We start from the raw sequence: 25,947 nt of genomic DNA, 5'->3' as shown, positions 1-25,947 counted from the left end.
TTCCGCGAACAGCCGATGCACAGCTGCACCCGGCGACGCAAAACATGGTGCTGACAGTGATGGTGAGCAGGGCAGACGGCTCGATGACACCTAGTCTTCTCGACGCACGTACTCATCAATCTCTCGGGGTCGTTGCTCGTGGTGGGGTCGTGGGGCACCAATTGAATATCCACATGGGCCCATTCTTCTGTAGGGGCAGTGCCGAAGAACATGGCCGGCCTCACCGCAATGGAAGCACAGTGGTTGGTTGTCAGTAGCCCTCCAGGTGTCGCATTTCCTGGGACTTGAGCATTGCTGGTAGGCCAGGCGGGCTGGGGCAGGTTGACGGCGTTCTGGAGCAAGTGACTCATGTCGGAGGGGACGTAGGGGTTGTCGTTGGGGCTGAGGAGTGCGTACTGCAGCGGCGTAGTTCATGGCCTGTGGTTGTGCGGCCGTCAGATTCGGGGTGCCAAGTGCCTGTTGCACTTCTTGCCGCATCGGATGCATGAGATTCGCTGCTTGCGTCTGTGGGGAGAGTGGCAGCAGTCGTCGGAGCTCCTCGCCGATGATTTCGTTGATAACTTCCCGCAAGTTGTCGCTGGTGGTGATCATCGTGTCCTGACGAGCTCCACAGGCGTAATTAGGGCGGTTGTACTGACGAGTCCGGACATTCAGACTCTTCTAATGGTGCAGGCTTCTAATGGTGCAGGCGTACGGGCTCATTAGGAAGCCGCATCTTGGATTTTCAAGAGTCATTCAGATCTTTCTTTTCTGACGACACTGATGAATGCCTTCAAAAGTTCTCTCTTGAATATCCCCGAAGTCGTTAGAAATGACTCGTGGTTCTCATACCACGTGAATGCTGAGCCCCCGTGAGGGAAAAAGACGCGACCTCTTTTAGTCGCATCATCCCAGCTATTGAACGATGCCACGCACTCAAATTGGTCTGAACATGCTTGAGGGTCCTCGCCTGAGGAGACATTGAATTTTAGCGGCATCTGCGGCTGCTGCAGGGCGATCGTTCTTTACGCCTGCAACGAGGCCATGGTTTACGTTGCGGCGTGTTTTCGTTGTCAGGTGCCGTCCGGCAGGGTCCCGAGCTCAGGTTGCGCTCATTGGAGACGTCGGCTGGCTCAACGAGCTGGTGACACGTCCTCCGGGATGAAGCGCAGAGGGCTGGCGTCACGGCTTGCAGGGGGTGTCCGGAACATGGACGGCACCCAGAAGCTCTATCAGGTGGCACGTAGTGGTCACGGCAGTTCTGTGAGCAGGAAGACAGAGAAAAGGGCTTTCAAACTAAACTCATTACTTTGGGTGACTTGCGACCGCAAAGCACTGAATGACTCGGCGGCGGCATAGCAACAAGCATCCTCGGTGGTAGTCGAACAGAATACTGCCATTCTCAGCAGTACTCAATTTAAACTTGGTAGCGAACGTGCGATATACGAGTGCAAAGTTATCACATTCTGGAACAACGTAGAATCTGCTCCGCCTTGGTGCGATCAATCGAGATAAATTTGGGCGCGTCTTACATCACAACCAAAGTGAGCGTGCCGGAGGGTTTGAACTTATATATATATATATATATATATATATATATATATATATATATATATATATATATATATATATATATATATATATATATATATATATATATATATATATATATATATATATATATATATATATATATACCTGGGCAGGTGAGCCGTCTGCAATAAAGCCGGTTTCAGATAGACATACACATTCATTCATTCATATTTTATTCATACATCGGAGTGTACAGGAGGCCAAGGTAACAGCCGTTCTACGACGGCTTGATGACTAAACATGATGACATGATGACAAGATGACTAAATGCGGGGAATGTCGACTATAAGTTTGGCATGGTTTGTTTTATGGGGTTTAACATCCCAAAGCGACTCGGGCTTTGAGGACCGCTGTAGTGAAGGGCTCCGGAAATTTCGACCACCATGGGTTCTTTGACGTGCACTGACATCGTACTGTGCACGGGCCGCTAAAATTTCGCCTCCATCGAAATTCGACCGCCGCGGCCAGGACCGACTGTAAGTGCCAGCGAACTAAACTAATTTAATCGGATGAATCAAACAATACAGCGAGCTTCTCGATATTACCTTCTTTCGACAAATTGATCGCTGCGATCAGAGTTTAAAAGTATTTAGACAGTGCGCCGAGCATGGTGGCACCTGCCACCACCTCGTTTGATACGGGGTGCTCCAAACATACATGCTTCGTTACGAACCCATACATACATACATACATACATACATACATACATACACACATACATACATACATACATACATACATACATACATACATACATACATACATACATACATACTGTAAAGAGGAAGATGATCGGCAGCTGCAGCAGAAGAGCTGACAAGCGCCGCGAGACTAGTGTCAGCTGTTGAAGCTGAGACCTGTCTTTGCCTGCGCTATACGGCTTTCGTACATGATCTTCACCTACGAATAAAGCCCATTTCAACTTGGGAAAGATTGCGGAATTATGCTGAAGCTGTACACCCGTACCCTAGCTACCATCATGCCATCCGGGACCAACCAGCCCTCCAGCTCTTCCGGCGCCCGTTGTCTGCCATGATGCGCCCCGCCAGCGCGACCCTACCGCCTTCCGCGGCGCGGACGACTTCGACGTGGAGGACTGGCTGGCCTCCTACGAACTGTTGAGCGCTCATATCCAGTGGAACGACAGCATGAAGTCACGAATGTTATATTCTACTTGGCTGGTGTAGGCAGCCTCTGGTACAAGAACCACGAATCTGACTTCATGACCTGGTGTGCCTTCAAAATTAACTTCGACATTTCCGGCCGCCCGGTCATGCGCAAACTTTGGCCAACCAGCGTCGTCGCGTTCGCGCCCAGCGGAGTGGTGACACCTTCACCAGCTATATCGAAGATGTCCTGTACCTCTGCAAGCGCGTCAATGTGTCCATGACAGAGGCCGAAAAAAATCAAGCATGTGCTGAAAGGCATCGAGGGCGATGTTTTTATAATATGCCTGTGGCAAAGAACCCCACCTCCGTAACCGATATCTTCAACCTCTGCGAAAGCTACGATGAGCTCCGCGACAGCGCGTTTTCACTCGGCAACCCTCTGCGCAGCCGGACATACTAGCCTCGACGAGATGACAGAGGACAGCTCCGCTCCAGATGAACCAGTTTAAAGGAGATATTCCGGGAAGCGTTGCTTCTTCCCGCTGTCCCGAGCCCGTCTAACTTGGCAACGGCACTCCAGCACGAGATCCGGGAGCAAGTGTCCGAGGCACTGTCATCGATTTGCTCCCAGCCGCCCGTTGCGCCACTTACCTACGCAGAAGCCGTCAGACAAACTCGCCAAGAACCTCCTGCTTCGTTTCGCCTTTTACCACTGTCGACACTGATTCCTCCTGCTCGATCATATGCCCAGCCGCCACCTCAACGTTTTCATCAATGGCGTGCAACAGATAACCTGTCTATTTCTTATGCCTGCGGAATGACCGGCCACTGCCTCCGCCGATTCCTGCCCCCTGCTGCCCGCGCCGACCATCAAGCCTACGCCTATCCCCAGCGTTTTCACCGTAATTCGCCTTTCCAGAACGTCGACTCCTCAGATCCAGCACCTCGGTTCGCCGCTGTTACCCATCTGCGCGTTGCCTCTCGCTTTGTTCGATGCGCCGTCGTCCCACTTCGCCATCTGAAAACTAGAGACCGCACTTACGGAGGCAACACCTTCGTGTTCTTCGACAAGTTTGAGGCCTCAGCTTTCTCCCTTCAATATGATCAAGGTTTCTGTGGAAGGCACCGATGCTTTAACCCTCGTTTGCACCGGCGTTGCTATATCTGTGCCGCCAACTGCGCAAAGCGACGATTGGGCTACCTGGGTATTATCTTCGCGCCGCTTATTCGCAGCTTATCACGCCTTTGGGCCAATGTACGGCCCGGGTTCCTATTCCGGGCGTTTTGTACATCACTGAATTCATCGTCTATTCATCGCCTTCTCGCGACGTCACTTTCACTATCATTATCAGCCTGACTACACCAACTGCAGGGCAAAGGCCTCTCCCATGTTTCTCCAAAAAACCCAGTCCTTTGCCAGCTCCGCCAACCCTATGCATTCGAACGTCTTAATCTCATCGACCCAACTAGCCTTCTGCCGCCATCTGTGGCGCTTGCCTTCTCTTGGAATCCACTCCGTCACCCTTAAGCACCAGCGGTTATCTTTCATGCGCATTACACGCCCTGCCCAAACCCACTTCTTCCTCTTTATTTCGACTAGGATATCATTAACACGCGTTTGTTCCCTCACCCACTCTGCCCGCTTCCGGTCTTTTAACATTACACCTATCATTTTCATTTCCATGGCTCGTTGCGTTGTTCTTAACTTAACCTGAACCCTTTTCGCTAGCCTCCACGTTTCTGCTCCGTAGGTGAGTACCGATAAGATACTGCGGTTGTACACTTTTCTCATGAGAGATATTAGTAAACTGCCATTCATGGCCTGAGAGAACCTGCCATATGCGCTCCATCCCATCCCTATCCTTCTAGTTATTTCCCTCTCATGATCCGGATCAGCTGTCACTACCTGCCCTAAGAAGATTCTTTACCGCTTCCAGTACCTCGCTGCCAATTGTGAAGAGCTGTTCCCTTGCTAGACTGTTGAACATATTCTTTTCTACATATTAATTTTAGATCCACCGTTCTGCTCTGCCTGTCTAACTTATTGATCATGATTTGCCGTTTACCTGCTGTGTGCCTCAGCAAGGCAATGTCGTCAGCAATATATATTTAGGTATTCTCCATTACCCTTATCCCCAACATTTCCCAATTCAGGCCTCGGAATGCCTCCTGTAAACAGGTGGTGAACTGCATTGGCGAGATCATGTCTCCTTGCCTTATTGGAATATTATATCTGACTTTATGGAGAACTATGGCAGCTGTGCAGTTGCTATATATATCTTCCAGTATTTTGACATAAGGCTCTTCTAGACGCTGATTCCGCAATATATGTTCGACTGCTCAGGTTTCCAGTGAGTCAAATGCTTTCTCGCAATCAGTGAAGGCTATATATAGGGGTTCGTTATATTCTGCACTTTTCTATATCACCTGATTGATGGTGTGAATATGGAGTATTGTGGAATATCCCTTACGAAAGACTGATCATTTAGTTGATTAAAGTCTAGGGTTGCTCTGACTCTATTAGCGATTACCTTAGTAAATACTTTGTATGCGACGGACAGTAAGCTGATCGGTCTGTAGTTTTTCAAGTCCTTGGCGTCTCTTTTCTGATAAATTAAGATAATGTTTGCGTTCTTCCAAGCTTTCGGTACGGTCAACGTCATAAGGCACTCTGTTTACAGGGTGGCTATTTTTTCTAGCCCAATCTCTCCGGCGTTCTTCAAAAGATCTACTGTTACCTGATCCTCACCAGCTGATTTTTCCTTTTGCATTGCTACTAAGGCTTTCTTTGCTTACTTTTTCGTTATTGCGTGATGACGCATTGCTGTGCGTTACTGTCTCTCTCATTAACGTTCGGATTACATTCGCTAGTGTATAGATTTGTGTAGAACCCTTCGGCTATTTTAACTATCTTATCCATATTGCTAACGACATTGCCCTCCTTGTCTCTTTACGCATACATCTGGTTTTTAGTTATGCCTAGTTTCCTCTGCACCGCTTTTAGGCTACCTCCATGCTTAAGCGAATGCTCGGTTCTCTCCATTCTAAACTGCTTATATCGGCTTTTCTTGCGCTTTTTTGTTGATTTCGATAGCTTTGCTAGTTGTATTCTGTCTGTAGGGTTAGATGCCCTCCTGCTTTGACGTTTCTTAATTAGATCTTTCGTCTCCTGCGATAGCTTGCCGGTATCCTGTCGAACCGTCCTACCGCCTACTTCCACTGCGCAATCCGTAAGGATAGCTGTCAAATTATCGTTATTGTATGAACATTTAGATGGTATTCCTCATGTAAAGCTTAATATCTGTTCTGCAGCGATATCCTGAATTCGTCTGTTTTCCTACTTGCCGCTAATTCGTTAATGGACTTCCTCTTCACAATGTTCGTCCGTTACCTCTTCAAGTCTAAGCTAATTCGAGACCTTACCATTCTGTGGTCACTACAACGCACCTTTCCAATGACGTCCACATCCGGAACGATGCCATGTTGAGCGCATGGTATGAATTATTTCATTTTTCATTTCATCATTAGGGCTCCTCAAGGTCCACTTCCTGTTCTCTCGTTTGCGTCTATCTGCGAACTTTACTAATAGCTCTCACATGCTATTCCTAGAACCTTTCCTATATTCGCCTACAGCCTTGTCGCCAGCCTGGTTCACGCCCACCTTCGCATTGAAGTCGCCCATAAGTACAGTGTACTGTGATTTTACTTTGTTCACTGCCGATTCCACGTCCTCATAGAAGCTTTCAACGGTCTGGTCATCATGGCTGGATGCAGGCGCGTAGGTCTGCACCACTTTCAGCTTGTACATCCTACTGAGCCTAATGACGATAGCTGCCACCCTCTCGTTAATACTATAGAGCTTTTCTATGTTGCCAGCTGAATCCTGATTAATGAGGAATCCAATACCTAGGTCTCGTCTATCCGTTCATCCGCGATAGCGCAGTAGGTGCCCCCGGCCTTTTAGTTCTCAGTGCCAGCCAGGCATACGTGGCCTGGGCGTCCCTCCTGGAAGGGTTAACATCCAACATTACGGGGTACAAAGACACATGCATGGCCTCAATTGTCAGCCTTTTCAGGCTGCTGTTCTAAACGAAATGGGTGCTCTCCAGAGCGCAGCGGGATATACGGAGCTGTATACGCCTCCCCAGTCCTCCTAACTTCACTAAGCCCGATGACATCCCATTTAAATCCCTCTAGTTCCTCGGCCAGCACTAATAGGCTAGCCTCACCAGATAAAGTTCTAGCCTTAAAGGTTGCCAGGTTCAGATTTCAAAGGCGGCTTGTGGGGAGCCAGAAATTCTGAGCACCCTCCGCTGCGTCATACGTCTGACCGCCGACTTGGTCAGTTTCTCCGCAGCCGCCGGGGACTGACGGCCCAGGGTTAATTGGTTTCTTCACAGAAGGTTGTGGCCAACTACTACACCAAGGAGGCCAAATCCTATTTTGGTGAGGGAGTGCGGTGTCAGTTCTGGTCACCGAGATCAGGCTACGCCCCAGGCCTGGTTATGCAATTCCATCGACACGCGGACTTTTCTTTTTTTTCTCAAACCCGGTGGTCGAATTGCGTGGCACCGGTGTTCGAACCCCGGTCCTCTTGCACGCGAGGAAGACGCTCTAATTCTAGGCCATCGCTGCATCGCTCGATGTTACCTTAGGATGGGTAGTCTCCCAACATCAAGCCGTAATCGACTGCGCTCGTGTCAAAGTCCAACTTGTGTTCCTCGGCGACGGCTCTGTGGGCGCTACCATAGCAGCGTGCAGCAAACTGACTGTGGATGATGACGCCATGATCCCGCCGGGGTCTGCTGTGCTCGTCTCTGTTAACTGCGCCTCTGCTACCAACCGCTCTGTCATCTTCATCCCGTCCGACACCTTTGCTTCACTCAACCGTCTACCTCTGCCGTTCGCTGTGCTCACCGTCGCAGCTGGCTGCAGAGAATTGTCCATTATGAATACATTCCTGTGCCCCTTTTCTTCGCGGCGAATACCTGGGATGCTTCAGCCCTTCGCCTCTGTCGTCGTCTGCAACACTTACGAGGATGACTCCAGCCCTCTCCCGATGGCATCACTTACTCCTTGCCCTCTTTCTACTGATCCTGCTCCTGTGGACGTCTTCTCTCACTCCGTCGTCACCACTGTTGCGCAGCCGGAGAAGACATAGCTCTTGACTCTGCCATATAAGTTCCATTCCTCATTTGACTTTTCCCACCACTGTTTGGGCCGCACAACGACTGTCACTCATCGAATCGACACCGGAACCCATTCGTCGTTGCGCGAAATACCATCAACACAAATGCCAGTGGCGCTGGTATCAGTGTTCCTCTTGAGCAACGCAAACTCGGGTTTGTCGAGTATGTTGTTGCCTACGCGAGCCACACCCTGGCGAAACCTGAGCTGAACTGTTCAGTTACTGAAAAGGAGTGCTTGGCCAAGATATGGGCTGTCGGCAAATTTCGGCCTTACATCTACGGCCGACCTTTCGCGGTCATTACGCACCCCGATTCCCTTTGTTGGTCGTCTCGCTCACCTCCATGGCCACTGAATATGCTTCCACTTCGCCATCGACTGCGCCGCCGTGTCACTGCACGATATGGCCACCGAGCAGTGTAAGTATCCCTGGAGTATTTCTCTTCTCAGCTACGTTTCGAACATTTCATTTGTTTCGGTCACGCGCGCAGTCCGCCATCAGGCTGCCTACTTTGCAATTCGCGATGGACTCCTGTAGCACCGAAAATACCGCTCTGACGGCCGCAAATGGTTACTTGCGATGCCCGAACATTTCCGCTCGGAAATATGCACTTCATTTCACAGTGACCCCCAAGCCGGTCACGCTGGTGCCTTCAAGACCTATATTCGGCTTCACCTCCGATATTACTGGCATGGTATGTGCACCTATGTTCGCGAGTTCGTCCGCTCCTGCCCGTATTGTCAACGTCGCAAGCCGGGTCACCATCCGACCAGCCTAATGCAGCCTTTGCCTTGCCTATCCAAGCCTTCCGACCACGTTGGCATTGACCTGCACGGCCCGGTTCCATACACTGCTTCCAGAAACGGTTGGGTCATCGTCGCTGTAGACCACTTGACCCGGTGCGCCGAAACTGCCGCCCCCCTTGATGCTACGGCGCAGGCTGTTGCAGCCTTCCTCTTGCACCACTTCATCCTTCGTCACTGCGCCTCGCGTGAACTGCTGAGCGACTGTGAGCGAGTGTGTATGTCGTTTCGTCCGTTCACCGGCAGTGCAATCTTAATCATCCAACCACTACGGCCTGACTTAACGTTTTAATCGGACATCAGGTGACATGTTAATATACGTGGCTACGGATCATTCTAACTGGGACGCAGCACTCCCATTCGTCACCTACGCCTACAATACTGCTACGCTGAGCACCATTGGATTCTCGCCATTTTTCTTTCGGTACGGCCGCGAACCATCCTCCCACTTGACACCATTCTTCCTTACCGTTCTGATTCGTCGGAGTCTACAGCCGTCTCTGAAGTCTCCAAATATGCTGAAGAGTGCCGGCAGCTCGCCCAGTCGCTCACGACCGACGACCAGGGGCACAAGAAATACTGCTTCGACAACTCGCATAGCACCGGCAGTTTTTTCCGCAATCTCCTGTTTGGCAGTGTGTCCCTTCTGCCTCACCCGGTCTCTAAAAAGTTGCTTCCGAAGTACCACGGAACCTGCCGCATCCTAAAGCGCACTTATCCGGTTAATTACATCGTCGAGCACATTACACCCTCGTCCGATCTCCGTCGCCGTGGGCGCGAGACTGTCCACACGTCTCGTTTGAAGCCGCACTACGACCCCTGCGTCCCGCTGTCCCCCTATATCGCCAGGATGGCTCTTTCCCCCGGGGCCAGTTGTAAAGAGGAAGATCATCGGCAGCTGCAGCGGAGGAGCTGGCACGCGCCGCGAGACTGGAGCGCCAACTTTTACAAATATACATACGTACATACATACATACGTACATACATACATGCGCGCACACACACACACACACACACACACACACACACACACACACACACACACACACACACACACACACACACACACACACACACACACACACACACACACACACACACACACACACACACACACACACACACACACACACACACACACACACACACACACACACACACACACACACACACACACACACACACACACACACACACACACACACACATACGTGTGCCAGGCCAATTAAAATGCTTGTCAGCGCCTTGTCACGGCGCGGAGCAGCGAAGCCAGCGAGAATAACCACGTGTGCGCAAGTTCACTCACACGATTGCCGTCTGCCAGGCTCTTCCGACTATCGCGACACAACCCCTGCCGTGTTCTCCTCTCCCCCGGCTGATGACAGCGTCGTCATGAGGAATAAAAAGAGCAGCGAACCGTATGGTGAGCAAACCTTTGATAAAGTTTTAGGCTTGTCGCCAGCTTTTACTCGGCCGAAAAATTGACTACGAATGCATCATTGGTGACAACGTAGTTTTGGTTGTGTGTAAATTGCGGTCGCCCCGTCGAGTTTTTTTCACTAGCTGTCTAGAAGCAAGAATGCCCCCATGCATCCAGGAAGAAACGCGGCTGTGTATTGCTTCGCTGGCCACATCGGAAGAATCTAAACTGAAATGGTTATGGAAGTTGGTGCGGACAAGGCAACCGTTAATACGGACTATTCAGGCCTTCCGTGATGAAGGCCGCTTTGGAGACGCATTCAGATGTTTAAAGCACAAGGCGACACCAGAACAAGGTATGGCCATTGTTGCTGTAGCTGCTGCGGATCCCTTCATGACTGCGGGACAAGTAAAATACATTGTTGGCCAACCCGAGATAGCAGAGGCACGTGAGATAGATTACATTTTTCCCACCATTTATCCCATGATTGCGCATACACCGGAAAACTATGAACAGAACAAGTAAAGCGGGAGAGGTGCTGCGTTTTACGAAAACAAAGAAGCAAGACACCTCGTTGACTGTTGATTCGGTTCGTTCCAGCGCACATGCGTGCATGTGAGCAATCGTGCGTAATCAGTAAGGCAGTAAATGTCCATCCGATTGACCCGCCGCGGTGGCTTAGTGGTTAAGGCGCGCCGCACTGGGCCGGAGTACCCGTGTTCGAACACTACCCCGGCGGCCACGTTTCTATTGAGGCGAAACGCAAAAGGCGCCCGTGTGCTGTGCGATATCAGGGCACGTTAAAGATCCTCAGGTGGTCAAAATTATTCCGGAGGCCTCCAATACGCCCCCCCCCCCCTTGTTCCATTCTTCATTCACTTCTTCCTTTATCCCTCCCCTTGAGGCGCGGTTCAGGTGTCCATCGAGATACGTGAGACAGTTACTGTGCCATTTCCTTTCCTGAAACTCAATTTTCATACTTCAATTTATCCGACTGAAGAACCCCAGCCATGCGTCGGAGTCATGAATGATATAGAGCTCATACAGATCGAGGTGCGGGTCGGCTTTTAGCAATTCCCACTCCCCCTTGACCGCTTACTAGAGTTCGTCAGAAGTCGCGTGGTTGCAAGCCCATTATTGACAGGTTTTTCTTCATTATTCCCCACACATTCTCATTTATGCTGAGGTCGGCTCCTTGCGGCAGCCATGGCAGTGTCATGACGCCGGCTTGCTCTAGGTGAGCCTTCACAGATCGGGAAGTGTGGATAGGGGAAAGGTCTTGCTGAACATAAAATAAACCGTCCTTGAAAGAGCCATCAAGCAAGTCAGGAGGGAGCTTGTTCTCAGTAATATTAATGTATGCGTCTGAGCAGAAACAATCGGGAATCCGATAGATGGGCCCGAGTCCCTCCTTGATGACGACTCCCCAGACATTGACACTACGGCGACGGCTGTACTTTGCGGCCTTGGTGTATCAAAGATCATATCAGTAAAAGTGGAAACAGCCGGTTTTATTTGCACGTTATCAGTTAAATTTCAAGGAATAATTTAAGGGCTACACAGGGGAACAAAAGCTGCTGAGCATATTTGTTGCGAAGACAGTAAGTGTTTTTAGCGCATTTGTAGGTAAATTAAACTGAGCGGAAAGTTCTTCATTGGCACCTTCTAGAATCGCGCGCAAATCGTGCCCGGCATATCTCGAGTGAGCTGGACGGTAGACGCTTTGCTTTTGGTCCCACTAGGTGCATAACGTCGACTCGTCGGTGAGTGCTACTTGACTCCAGTCGTCCACTGTCCACTGCCGATGCTCGTGAGCAAACTGAAGCATTTCGGCCTTGCTGGCGGCCGAAAGCACTGGTTTTTGGGCCGCACATCTGTTTATGAGGACTGTTTCACGTACCAGCTTTGGCACAAGCTCGTTAATTGTTCCCAAGCCGACAATGTACTTTACCTGGCCCGCAGTCATGACGGTTACGCAGGAACTACAGTAATTATGGCCATAACTTGTTCTCGTGTTGCCTTGTGCTTTGAACATCTGGCTGCGTTCCAAATGCGGCTTTCGTCACGGAAGACCTGGATAATCGTATTAATCGTTGCCTTTCTCACACCAACTTCGATAGCTATCTCCGTTTGAAATTTTTCCGCTGTCACCAGTGCCACAATACGCAGCCGCGTTTCTTCCTGCGTGGGGGCATTCTTCTTGCTTCTAGGAAGATAATTTTATGGTTTATGGGGGTTTAACGTCCCGAAGCGACTCAGACTATGAGGTACGCCCTAGTGAAGACTCCTAAATTTCGACAACCTGGGATTCTTTAACGTGCACTGACATCGCACAGTACACAGGCCTCTAGAATTTCGCGTTCATAGAAATTATGCCGCCGCGGCCGGGATCGAACCCGCGCCTTTCGGGCCAGCAGCCGAGCGCCGTAACTACTGAGCCACCGTGGAGGGTACTAGAAAGATAGTGAAAAAAAATGGCCAGGCTTAGCTTGGTTAAGCCAAGAATGCGTTGCATATTGCGCGGTCTTTTTTTTTTTTGAGGTCGAGGTATTGCTTGGCGGCACTCCATTTTCTAGACCCGCTGAAGCTTTCGCTTTGCGATCTGTCGAACTGCTTTACCCTTGGGCGGCATCTGGCTGTAAGACCAAGGTAGATGTATACTGGTAGCGAAGGCTCCATAGACGCCCATTGGTCCAAAAAATGGCGGCTCATGGGCACTCCAGCGCCCCTGGATTTTGGGGGGCAAACTACGCAAACGTGACGTAGAATGACGTCACGCATACGTATGCTTTTGGCGCGAATTATAAAGCGGTCTTTCTGTAGAAACCGCGTTTTCGAGCCCGTATCTCTCGAAGGTTGCTGCCTTTCAGCGCGCCCCAACCTTTGCCAGTCAAATGTGCTCGAGTTCCTGCTAGTTATGGCCTTGTTAATGTGCAATTGGGAACGCAATGAAAGTGACTGGTAAAGGAGGGGCAGCATAGAAAGGCAGCAACACTTCCAGACACTGGCGAAGCATGCATGATTCGTAGTGCAAATACTGGTGCTAGTACTTTTGAGAGCTTTTGAGTACAGCAAGGTATGATGCACAAAACACTGACTCAAGTGCACAGTTCGCAATAGAGTGTACGGCAAGTATGGTTTTCATAGTTTCATATTCATTGTTTATTGCAGCAACCAAACAAATACAGTCACAAAGCACACCCTTGGCACACAAACAAAAAAACATGTCACAGGCAGCACAAGCAGTATTGTTTAAGTTGGCTAGTCATCTCAATAGTCACAGTGCAGATAGGAAAAAGCCCTGAAGTGCCACGAACGTTGTCAGGAAATTGAAAAGTATAGAAAACAATGCTACGACAGCTTCAATTGAAGCAAACATAACATGACATAAGTAGGCGCATCAACACAGACCATAGAGCACACTGGGATTTTTCTTCACATTTAATTTCTCCAGCTGAAAGAATATAGCAGGTGCGTTTACATCTGCAAGGCAATGTTAAAGCCAGCTTTAGCACCCTCAAACGTGCTCAACGTATGAGCAAATACCATACATTGAGCCGGCGTACCATCTCCAGAGTACTTCTACTCGTTAGCCGGATCAATTTGAAGTAATTTTACGTCAAGAAAAGTACACATGTAGTACAGCGTACAGTGAAGTGCAAGGACATTCGCGGGGCAAGGACATTCGCACACCTCAGCACTGAAAGTGTGTGCCCTGCAGTGTAGTACATAAATATCCCCGAAAACATGAAGCCAAGTACGCACGAACGGGTTACAGCTATGAAACACGAGCGAACAGCCCGGCGAAACCATATCGAAGCTATCGCGCATACCTAGAGCAGACGACACACCTGTGAAAGTCCAGCGGGAATCGGTGTAGCGTGACACCAATGGTACTATCCACGCTGTCGCAGTGTACCACGGAGCATCGTTTCTTCACATGCCGCAAGCTCATATTGAAATAAAGCGCTAAGCGCTTCAAAAGAAGAGCGCGAAGCGTGCAAAGACGGAAAAAGGCTTCGCACTGGCCGCACGCCGAAGGAAACGACAAAACCGAGAAAACTGCCGCAGCGGTGCAGCGGGGTGCAAATCTTACCGAACGGTGACAAAGAAGCGACGTGCAAGGACGACGAAAACTTCGCAAAAGGAGCATTTTGAGACCGGCGAGCTAAATTTATACGCTTTACCAGGCGCGCCATCGCAGACAGCTGGCGATAAGAAATCGCTTCGTGAGCTCCCGCCACTGTGGCCGGGTTAGCCGGGTATCGAAACAAGGCCTGCAAAGACGCGCTGTAATGCACCGCACACTCATGAATAGGGGGCAGGTCAAGAGTGTTGCAAAAATACAAAATTTGCCAGGTTTTAATAAAATGACTTACCTCTTTCATAAAACAAGGTGCTAATATATTTTTTCTTTTCTATTGGCAGATTACATTCCAATTTTGTAGTTTTATCATTTATTTATATGAGTGTTTTGCCCCCCCCCCATCCTCTGGTTGTGCTGCAGTCGCGCTAAACCACTTTTCGGCCCAGCCTTCGCCACCACTATAAATCCGCCTTGGTAAGACTGTCCCGACGATGGAGCGCAGCTCTCTTATGCATATGCCGTGACGTCAATCATAGCGCAGCGCCCCTAGCGGGAGGAGCGGGAGTCAGGTGGTGGCTGCTGCCGCGCGCGACCGCGCCAGTTGGGGCCCAGCTTTTCCTCCTTGACGTCACGCGCCGGCGCAGCGCCCCTAGCGGGGAGGAGTGGGAGTCAGGTGGTGGCTGCGGCCGCGCGCGACCGCGCGAGTTGGGGCCCAGCTTTTCCTCCGTGACGTCACGCGCCGGCGCAGCGCCCCTAGCAGGAGGAGCGGGAGTCAGGTGGTGGCTGCGGCCGCGCGCGACCGCGCGAGTTGGGGCCCAGCTTTTCCTCCGGCTGTCGTGACGTCACGTCACGTGGTTGGTGGCTGCCCGGCCGCGCCCAAGGGCTGAACTGAGTGATTTCAATATGTAACGCATAAAAGCACTCGACTGGGCGACCGAAATTTTTACACAACCGTAGCTACGTTCTCACCAATGATGCCTTCGTAGCGAATTTTTCGGCCGATTAAAAGCTGGCGAAAAGTTTTATGCATGCATATGCATAAAACATTCACATGCAGTTTTATGCATTCGCTGCTCTTTTTATTCCCCACGACAGCGCTGTCATCAGCCGGGGGAGAGAACAACACTGCCGTTGTTGTGTCGCGGACCTAGAAGTATAACAGGCTGCTCGGAAGGCTGCACCGATGCCTAGTGCTCTGAAGCAGCAGCTAATGAAGCGCTTTGAATCCCGCTGGAGGTCTTAAGTGCCGCAAATATTTTTTCTTGCTTTCTCAGTGGCCGGTCATCGACAGACTGCACCCAGAGAGCTTTTAGTTCGCACAAGCGTTCTAATTGTAACTAATTAATAAAATACCTCCCTACGACTTCACTTGTGCGGCCCTGCGCCGGACATGAGCAAGCACACACCTATGTATTAACGCGATAGCGGTAACGGCCCCGTTACGCACAAAATCCGGAGTGGGTGTTGTGAGCGAAAAATCACGAGCATGACTCTGGCAGGTGGTGCCCAGAGAGAAGCCTAGGAGGCAGGTGGGCTATCTCGGTCACGTGACGTTGCGGCGTCATGACAACCCTCAATTTATTGGTCTCTCTGGAAGAGCAACCTGGGCCGCAGAAGGCCCACCGCTGGTAGCACCTGCCATATAGCAGTGTAGCGGCGCATCGCTTAACCGCTGCGCCAGGAGGGGTATGAGCTGTCCTAGAGACACATGAATGAAAAGTAGAGAATGACGTCTGTTTTCCAGTGGGGTCATGATTGGAGTATGGTCATTAACAAAGACAACACTGTTTCTATGTCCGTCACAAAGAAAAAAAATTCCGCTTAAGTTCACTTATGGTTCTGATAACACTGCGCTACTAGCTGTTACAGAATACCGATATCTGGGCATCCTTATCTCATCCGACCTGAACTGGACAACGCACGTTCAGCATGTAGCAAATAAGGCAATGAGCAAGCTGTTTTTCCTCAAACGTGCCTTGAAAAACACGCCTCCCGAAATAAAGCTTCTGCCATACACTACACTTATACGCCCGGTTTTAGAATATGCTAACATTACATGGTTCCCTTATACAGGCACTAGCGTAGCCGCACTGGAAAGTGTGCAGCTAAATGCTGGCGATTTATCTATAGCCAGTACAGACGCACATATTCACCTACTGAACTTTTGCATCGCCCAGGACTTCAGCCTTTATCTATCCGATCGAAACTGCACCACTTGAAATTCCTATACTTCTGCACAATTCATTTAAGCTTAACTCTGAAGACTTCGTCAATATAAGCCGCTCCAGGATCACACCGCCGCAAACATCCTCTAACACTTGAAGAATTTTTTTGTTGCAATAACACATTGTATTTTTTTCTTTTTTCCGCGAGCAGTGCGCAAATGGAATGCCCTTGACGCTTCGATTGTAATGCAGCCAACAGTCCTCCAAGTTTTGGAGCTTGCCGAGCTGAGTATATTGCCACAAAACTGACTTAATATTGTTAAAATGTTGGTGATATATACTTTGTTCTGTATAACTGATTACCTCAAATTTGTTCTTGTCTTGCTTTAACTAGACCCATCCTTTTCATTGTACAACTGCTTACTGTTCTATAACTGTTTTATCTGGAAGTTGTGTATTTTTTGAAGTGCGCCCACCCCTGTAAAAACCCCGGGGGGGTTGACAGTATATCGAAATAAAAAATATATTGAAAGTACTCATTACGCTACCGCGTCATACCCTTACAGCGGAGATAAGAGCCCCCCCCCCCCCCCCCCATTTTTTTAACACTCTAAATAAAGACATGGCGCTGGCTCCTAATACTAGCAGCAGACACCACAAAATATTTATGCTATCTTGGAGGGAAGCACCACTCTACGCGCTGCAACTTTCAAGGGCATGGGCATTGCCGTTTAACCTTGAGCCAGGGTTCACATGTTTGATGTCACACCAAGTGACTAGCCAGAGCGGAAGCCGAGCTGCGCCACTGCCGTGCCGACCCCCTGGTTAGCGCGCCGAACCGCCACCGTATGACGCAGCAATGACATCACACATTATTGGCTATAAATACCGCCGTCTCTGTTTACCGTCGTCTACAAGATTTAGCCGTGTTGAACCTCGGCCAATTTTCTATTAGTGGCAACTTGAGAAATACAGCATATATTTTAACGTCTTTTAGTCGCGCTTACATTTTACATGATCAAGTGCGTCTGACAAATTTTTTTTCCCATTCGTTTAGCAACACAGGACCATTGGATGAGGTCTTGAATGATCCTAGTACAAAGGGGTATTTTCATAATTTATTCAACAAGAGGATATTCCATTTTGCCTACATAAATATCAATTTCTTCTACTTTAAAAGAGCCGACATCTACAATCGCCTCAAAGTGCTCAAGGTAAGGATCTCCACTACTGTTTAGAAGCTCGTTTGAAAACTCAGATCACTTGGCTGACGATTGGCTGGCTCACTAACGTCCTAAGGCCAAATTTTAGGTCAGCCAACGATTTGCTGACGTGGGGTTAGGTATTAGCCGAAGATTTTTCATGCAATGATCAAAGACGCTGCAAATCTCGAACAAGCAAAATTTACGAATAGCTTTTATTGCACAGCACTTGCGAGGCTACAGCGACAAGGTAGAGAATATTATGTAATCTCAGGAACAAAAATGAACCTGGGCTTCCTTGGAAGGGCCTGCACGAAAAGTGTCGGCTTAAGAGCGAAAGCTCTACTACTCAAAAGTACAACTCAGAGTTTCGCCTGGCTTCGCGCCTTTGACCTTTAAGACCGACCAACGTCAAACCAGGCACATAACCCCAAAAATAACGTATGGCCATGTGCCTTGCTGCGCATAACCATGATTTGCCTGTCCGTCATAGCTAATAACCAGGAACCCCGTGACCGATGACTACTGGTCACTTGACTTTTGACCTTCACCTTTGATCTTAAGATCTGAGCTTAAATTTTAGAGCAGAGTTTCGCAACGCCTTATGTGGCATCATGCGATTACATTGCAATGACGTTACACCTTTCTTCGCTGTAAATACTGCCGGCGTTGCTTTCGCTCGTCTACTAGGTTAAGCTGGGTTCAACCTCAGCCAATTGTTTCCATTTTCTGAAAACATTAGTACACAGTCTCGCCGCTTGGGGGGGTGATTCTTTTCAGCGCATCGCACATCTATTCGAAGACAAGAAGACCCCTGAGCGACCGGTGTACACCATATTGGCCGGTATATTGAGACGCAGCAGTGACATGCATCCTGCAGCCGTGGCGTCCAGCTTTAAGTATGACTGGCTTATCGTATTTTTTTTCATCTCTCACATTTTCCGTGCCTTGCATCACGCGTAGTCTCAATTAATAAATGGTGTTGTGTGCTCATCACCGCACTAGCAGAACGGTACACGTTAGAATGGTAAAACTCAAGGATTTTCTTCGATACAGACGAACCAATCAAGCGGCTTCTTACGTCTGCTGACGGTCGGCCACAGGAGACTATTATATGATGATGTCATTATTTACCCCTGTAACTTAAGAAATTATTATTTGGCTCTCAACTTTGTTTTCCTCCCGCTTGCTTCGTATATCATGGGACAGGTCTGCGTTCATGCAGAGTATTCTTGCCAGCGCCTCTCAAAACCGACAGAATTTGTAGTGTGGAACAATCATTCACCCCAGGCCGACAAAAGCCGCATAAAAGGCGTTAATAATGCCAAACCTTTTAAGGCTAATGCGAAGATATTTATCCATAACGGAATAAATTTTAACCTTCCCAGATGCTGCGAGGAAGTCAGCCCAAAAAACAGTCAAGGGACAGAAGAGAGGACACACAAGACGTTCACGAGCGCTCTTTCGTCCCTCGTTTGTTTGTAAGAGCGTTATCTCTCACTACTTGCATTTTTCAAGGACGCGTCTGTCGGCAATGAAGGTCAAATTGACCGAAACAGTTACTATGCGACGACACTGCATCACACAGCAACAATGGGCGCGTAGCGCCTCAATAGGCACCTCCATTTTTTATTCGTTAGAGCAGGCGTTACAAGGAAGACATTTTTAAAAATAGGCACATTGGGGTAAAAATATCGTTTTTTTAGCATAGTGATACCAGTGTTGGCGAACACCAGAAATCCGGTGAATCTTTCAAAGTAGTAAGGTGGTTAAAATATTTTAACAATTTTCTTTTTAACTATTAGAGTTAAACACCTAGTTGCAATTACAGACTTGTAGCCGATCGTTAGCAATAGCCATATTATTTTTTATAATTTAGAAAAGGCGATTACCCTTGGCGTTGTGGCTCAACCAAATTTGGCTTTTATGACTAGTTACGTGCACTGGAAAGGTTGCTTTGCGCGCATGCTTTTTGAAGCGCATGCATTTTGTCACGATGTAGCCAAATTTTGTCGGGCCACAGCACCGATGATAATGGCGTTTTCGAAATTCTAAAAACTGATATGACGTTTACAAAAGACTGGATAAAAATTTCCAATTGCAAATAAGTGCCCAACTCTAATGGTTATAGAGTTAATTATCAGAAATTAGTTAACCAGCTTACTTGTTAAGGCATTTCACTACCTGTCTGGTGGTGTCCGCCAACACTGGTAATACTTCGCCGCAAAAGCAGTATTTTTACCCCGAAAATGCTATTTTTGAAAATTACTGCCTTGCCTGTAACACCCCGTATATATACGTACACACGATGTTTCACGTAACTTGAACCAATGATTTCAAAAAAGCACTACACCGCAGCCCGCTGAAACCAACGCTACATTGCCATCCTGTGGCGCTCCTCAGAATATTCTTCATATTCAGCTTATGTAGTTAAGTAAGGAGAATAATGCGAATTTTCATGTATTAATTTCAGGGCCAATCGCGTTACGTTAGGTTGTGGAACAGGTTTAGAAACAACCGATCTAGTTTATTGTAGCATCATATCTCCTACGGGGTCTTTTTTTCCGGCATCTAAAGAAAGCCAGCGAAATATGAAAAAAAAAAATACCACGTCACTGCGCTCGTGCGCTACCATATTGCAGCGCTCTCAACGGCGTTTCGAGCAAACGAAGCGTGCTCGCTGACCGTGGCGAAGTGAACGGCTGCCGCTCTTAGCAGCGGCTTGACAGTGCGTTAGCACTTTCCGCAGCGGCGCCTGGAAACGTCGCGCCGCAGTATCTGGTAAGCGACAGACAGGCCACTGACAGCCGGTTGAAGCGAAGTTCTATTCCCAGGTAGCAATGAAAAGCTGCGATGATTCATTGCTATAATTCACCGGAACCGCCGGACTCTCGCAGAGACCTCAGTGCCCTCGAGTTAATTATGTGTTCGAACAATCCGCCATCGACAGCAGTGCAGTTCTGACACCTCGTTATCACACTTGCGGACGCAGCCTTCAGCATGCTTCGAGGAATCTGACGACAAACTGAGTTATCTTCATCTTCAGCGCTTCAGACGTTGTCGTCTTTGTGTCGTACGCCCGGTCCTTGATGTATCCTAATAAAACAAATATCCATAGGTCTGGGGATCGAGCAGGACACGGTTGGAAAAGAAGCGAAAAAGCCACGCTCTGGCTTGACTGCAGCTGTGCGGAGGAGCTCCGTCGTGTTGGTACCACAAGTCAGGCAGTCGTGCTAGGGGCAGGCTGCAGGATGGTTTGTCCACTGCTCCTTCGAAGATCCCAGAAACATGTCGCATCCTGTAAGCGATCCATCAAAAAATACAGGCCGATTAGGGTTCCATCACAAATCCCACGCCACACATTAAAACACCACTGGTAGTGGTTGTGGGACCAAATCAGCCAACGGGGATTTGCTTGACTCCAATAGTGCGCGTTGTGAAGGTTTACCTGCGCATTGCTCGATAAATTTGCCTCGACAGACCAAGTGGCATAATTCACAAGATGCGCGTTTTGCAGGTTTCGTGCGTTCTCCGCCGCCTTTCTTCCGATTAGAGGCGCCTCATTGTCGTTGCACGTCGCGGCCTTTCTTCTCCCAATTACAGCTGCCTCGCACATTCTGCACCACGCGGCAAGAAGTCATGTTTTGTCCACCAGACCACAAGCGCTTGGACTAGGCCAAGGACAAGAATGTTTAAAGGCGGATGACAAAACTTGCCAGGCTACATCAAAATTTGCCGAGTGGCTTCTTCACAACCTGATCAAAGGCGTTTCCCGATAAGGCAGCCGTATTATTTAGGCGCTCTTGTGGGTAAGCAAGTGTGTGACGCTCTCGTCGCAGCATTTTGTTCAGTTTATTATTTGTTTTATCTTAATGCCACGAAGACAATATTACCTCTCTCCTATCTCTACTTCTTTGCGTCAGCTCACTACGAACATCACGGCGCCAAACCTATCTTCTGTGCATCAGTAAGAAAAGGAGCCACGGCTGCGTGACGCGAACTAAAGATGGCTTCTTCGCCAGTAATAGTTCATTTTCCTCTCTTTTCGTATCGCTTTTGAAGAAACCACAACTGGGGGAAAAGGCTCTTTTTATTGCCGTCACGCAGCCACGTCAGTAAAATTCGTCGCTCGTTTTTCTATGCGACCATATCCTATAGATTACTTTTTTTGCTTCTTTCGATGACAGCAGCAGCAGGGATGAAAGCTTGTCGCTCGTGTTCACTAGCCGACGTCATCCAGCGTGCTTTACTTCAAACGTGGTTTTACAACTAGCGCAGACTCATTCCTTAATGAGAGATCGATTGCCTTGCCCGACGACTATCGAGTGAGACAGCAAGCAAGCGTCTCTTACCAACTGGAGCAGACGGTTCCGCAGAAAAGAGTAAAGGGTTCGATCCCGACCGAGGTGGCCGCGTTTAAATGGAGGTGAAACGCAAAGGCACCCGTGTGCTGTACGATGTCAGTGTACGTTAAAGATCCCTAGATGGTCGAATTTATTCCGGAGCCCTCCACTACGCACCTCTATTTCTTTCCTCCTTCACTCCAACCTTCCTTTCTCCTCTTACTGTGAGGTTCGAGTGTCCATCGAGACATGGGAGATATTACTGCGCCATTTCATTTCCTCGAAATCAAATTCTCAATTTTTTTTCTATGTTGCTCCGGCTCCTGTTTCTTAGTTTACCTTGGCAGGGACAATGGGATTGAAAATGAGCAGTTATCAGTGGCTGATTTTGTGAGGTCTCTTTGTGGATGAGTCGCTTTTGACGATTTTTCTTAATGTTCTGAAAAGAAAAATAAATTGTTAGCTTAAATTTGTGCCCGAATGAAGCGATCTTAGTCACTACGAATTAGGAAGACGTCGTCGCATCGCAACGTCAGTTTACGTGTAGTCAACACCATTCAAAAGGAAACGCAAACAACTGAATTATTTTGTTGCAACACAAGCCATTTAGGGAAGCAGTTATAAAAATATGACCATTTAGTTTCAGGCGTGTCCTCAGCTTTTTATTCGAGAGCAGTGAGGCGACAGATTGCTTGGAAGAGAAATTTGACATTATTACGTGGAGTTTTTCACATACGGTGCAGCAAGCGCAGCAAAAAGAAAAACGCACTTTAGAAAATTAAAAAAAAGTAAATGTTGACTACGCAAAATTATATTTGGTAGGTCATATATGCTCCGCGCTGCTTGTATAGGAGATAAACTTGGGGCCTTGTGAACAGCTAGTCTTTACGCCCAAAACAACAAGGTGTAATTCTATGGAATTCGGTGACCCTAATTTAGTCCATATTATCACTATCAAAACAAACAAATTACTGCTGTATTTTTTAAGTGCAGCCGTTGATTGGGCAACACAGCAGTCCATCATAACTTTTCCGTTATCGTGTAGTCGGAGCGAGTGGATCATGCATAAAATACGCCCAAAACTGCAACAACACTACTGCCACGAGTGAAACAAGTAGGCGTTGTCTATTTCCGGATCAGTAGCATTATTACAGCCGCCACGCGATTGCGCAGAAACCGTAACAGACGCATAGCGCACTGCACGCAACTGACGCGTGGGACTCAACATGCCGCTGCGAGCGGGAAACGACGGAGCGGGGTAGTAGAAAGGGTGTCTCCACCCTGAAAATGAAGGCGAGCGGGTATCCAGGCGCCCTAGTAGCGCACGAGTGCAGTCACGTTGTATTTTTTCATATCTCACGGACTTTCTTTAAGCTGCAAAAAAGGACCCCGTGGGAGATACGACGCTGCAATAAACTAGATCGGTTCTTTCTAAGCCTTCTCTACAGCATAACGTAACGCTCTTGGCACAAAGATGAATATTTGTAAAGTTGCATAAGTCTGCTTTGTTAAAGCGGCTGCGAAACACCGCTTGAACGGATACCGGTTACGCTTCCGATGGATTCTTTATGTCACACTGATGCTAACTCAAAAAGAATTACGAGAATCGATGCATAGGAACGGGAGTTATTCAATGAAGAAATTTCAAAATACAAGCAAACAAAATGCTGCCCTCAACTTGATTTTCGCGCAGCTTCCCATTCCCATTACACTCTCCCAATGACGACACCCAGGGCGACCTATCAAAACAGCCTATCTTAGCACGTGGCGGAAGTTTGCACTCCATGGTTGCCCGTTCTCTTTAACTCGTTCATTTCAAGGCTGGCAGCGCCGTTTGCATGGTTACAACAGCCATGTGAACGCCCAGCTGACCCAGCGATGCTTCACCGTCACGTCGACGGCGCAGAAGGGAACACTGATCAGTGACGTTCCCTTACTTACGGATCCGAACTCGAGCGCGAGATACTGCGCCGGTGTGACAGCCTGCGCACGATATCAGACATATTTAGCATACCGCGTACCGCTACTGCTTACCGCCAACCATCGCCCGTCGCTCCTAGCGCGCTGGTTGGCCACGGCGAGCAAGAAGCGCGCGCTGTTGACGGGAACGTGGCGCCATCTGGCGCCACCGCCCGGTGATTCTCCACAAACTGACGATGCGCACTGCCTGCTAAACGTGAAACGAACGCATCCTTCTTGGGACCGAAACGAACGCTTATAAAGTACAATGGTTTGATCGGATCGATTACGCGAAGCCGCTCTCAGTTACATAGAGAGTAGCCATAAGTGTTTAGTGCTAGGTCGTAAGATGTTTACAGAGAGGCGCAAAGTCCTTCGATGCAAGAAGTAGCCAGTGCATCTGGTGGCGTGTTTTTTTTTTTACTTGATTTACAGTGCATTTATATAGGGCAAACAAACTGGTTTTGTTAATGTAATATAAAACACAAAAACTTGACAAAACGCATCTCTAGTTATTCACCCAATTCGCAGTATATTTTCTCTTTGTCCAATCATTAAGCTCGCGCAAAGTGATGTCATATCCGCTGCTAAAAACTGCCATTGTATGGTGACACCGTCAGCGCCACGAATTTGTTTTTGCGAGCTTATTAAAATATTTAAAACCACAGTATACGCGGTACGACCGATGCTAATAGCATCACTATAACTCATTCTGTGCAACCAACAGGCAAAAGAATGCACTGAAAATGTGTTTCGGGGCCCCTTTAACTAAGGGGAATATAAAAAGTGTTCTGAAGAGCGCCAGAGGATGGCAAACAATGTGTCGTTGGTTTCAGCGGGCTGCGGTTTACTGCTTTTTTTTCAGATCCTTGGTTCCAGTTGCGTAAAACACTGTATACATGTTACGTATGTACTCATGTGCCAGTGCATTGGCCGTCGAAGTGGGACCCCCCCCCCCCCTCCCCCCACTCCCGGGACCACCATTTGCATGAAATCTGGGGGCCACCCGTTAGACGCAGACTGTTCCAAGTGGTGTCATATGACTTAGCATGTTCCTGAGGATAAAATTAATAATTGAGATGAAGCCCAACACATGTGCAGAATTCGCAATTACTTTTACGGCCTCACATCGTGCATTCCCACGACCCACGACCTTCAGACGGCCATTACGGCCGAACCGTTTGTCCCAAGGTTTTCCGGATGGTGTAAAACGACTCGACGTGTTGTGATGCACACGTTTAAAGCATTCATTAACTGATATAACGAGGAATTATACCGGATATAAGGAAGGCTGCTGTAAATCGCGATAGTAGTGCAATATCCATGAGCTATATGGCGTTGCTGGCCTCTTCGAGGGTTATCTGATTGGTGGCTAAAATTGAGACAAGAGTAAAATTTCACAAGTCATGGCTAGCTGGCTTGAACCACCGCCCGATTTAAAGGGTTCAGCCTTCATCCATCCATCCATTCGTCCGTCCGTCCGTCCGTCCGTCCGTCCGTCCGTCCGTCCGTCCGTCCGTCCGTCCGTCCATCCATCCATCCATCCATCCATCCATCCATCCATCCATCCATCCATCCATCCATCCATACATACATACATACATACATACATACATACATACATCCAAGGTATATTTCGGGGCAGGAGACGTCCGCGGATGTTTGGCTTAGGTATTCTCCGTGTTTGCTGAGCACGCCGAAGTAAACACTCGAAGCTCCCGTCGCTAACGCTCTAAGTAGAACACAGAGGCAGTGTTAGCGGACAATTTTTTGAGCTTGCTTCTTCACAACCTGCAATACCTATTTGCCAAGCACTTGCTCTTTTCAGAAAAAATGGGTATCACTTTTTGACAAAACGTAATTTTACATAATTTTTTTCTCTGCCTCATTTCACGACTGCATCTATTTCAGTACGCCGGGCTTCGAATATGCCAATTACTGCGCCTCTCCTTTCCTCATAAACACTTACCGTAGTAATTTAGGTGTTTCGAATCGAAAAAGTAACGTTGCTGCAAGGCAATATTCGCCCCAAACGCGATAAGAGCCATAAGGTCATAGATAATGAGTAGCAACTACGTGGCTAATGACCAGTGGTCACA

At 48.5% G+C, this 25,947-nt stretch overlaps 1 protein-coding gene across 1 annotated transcript in view; it reads left to right on the top strand.

Moving 5' to 3' along the window:
- Positions 1 to 25,947, top strand: part of LOC144106766 (uncharacterized) — a 130,485-nt gene that overhangs the window by 69,613 nt on the left and 34,925 nt on the right. Inside the window, exons 15-16 of the mRNA XM_077639613.1 lie at positions 17,402 to 17,558; positions 18,327 to 18,445. Coding sequence (XP_077495739.1) covers positions 17,402 to 17,558; positions 18,327 to 18,445 — 276 coding nt within the window. The remainder of the gene's footprint in view (positions 1 to 17,401; positions 17,559 to 18,326; positions 18,446 to 25,947) is intronic.

The sequence above is a fragment of the Amblyomma americanum genome, chromosome 10 (assembly GCF_052857255.1).
Source record: "Amblyomma americanum isolate KBUSLIRL-KWMA chromosome 10, ASM5285725v1, whole genome shotgun sequence".
NCBI lineage: Eukaryota > Metazoa > Arthropoda > Arachnida > Ixodida > Ixodidae > Amblyomma > Amblyomma americanum.
Note: the sequence above shows the minus strand (reverse complement) of the source record. Positions and strands in the feature narration are given on the sequence as shown.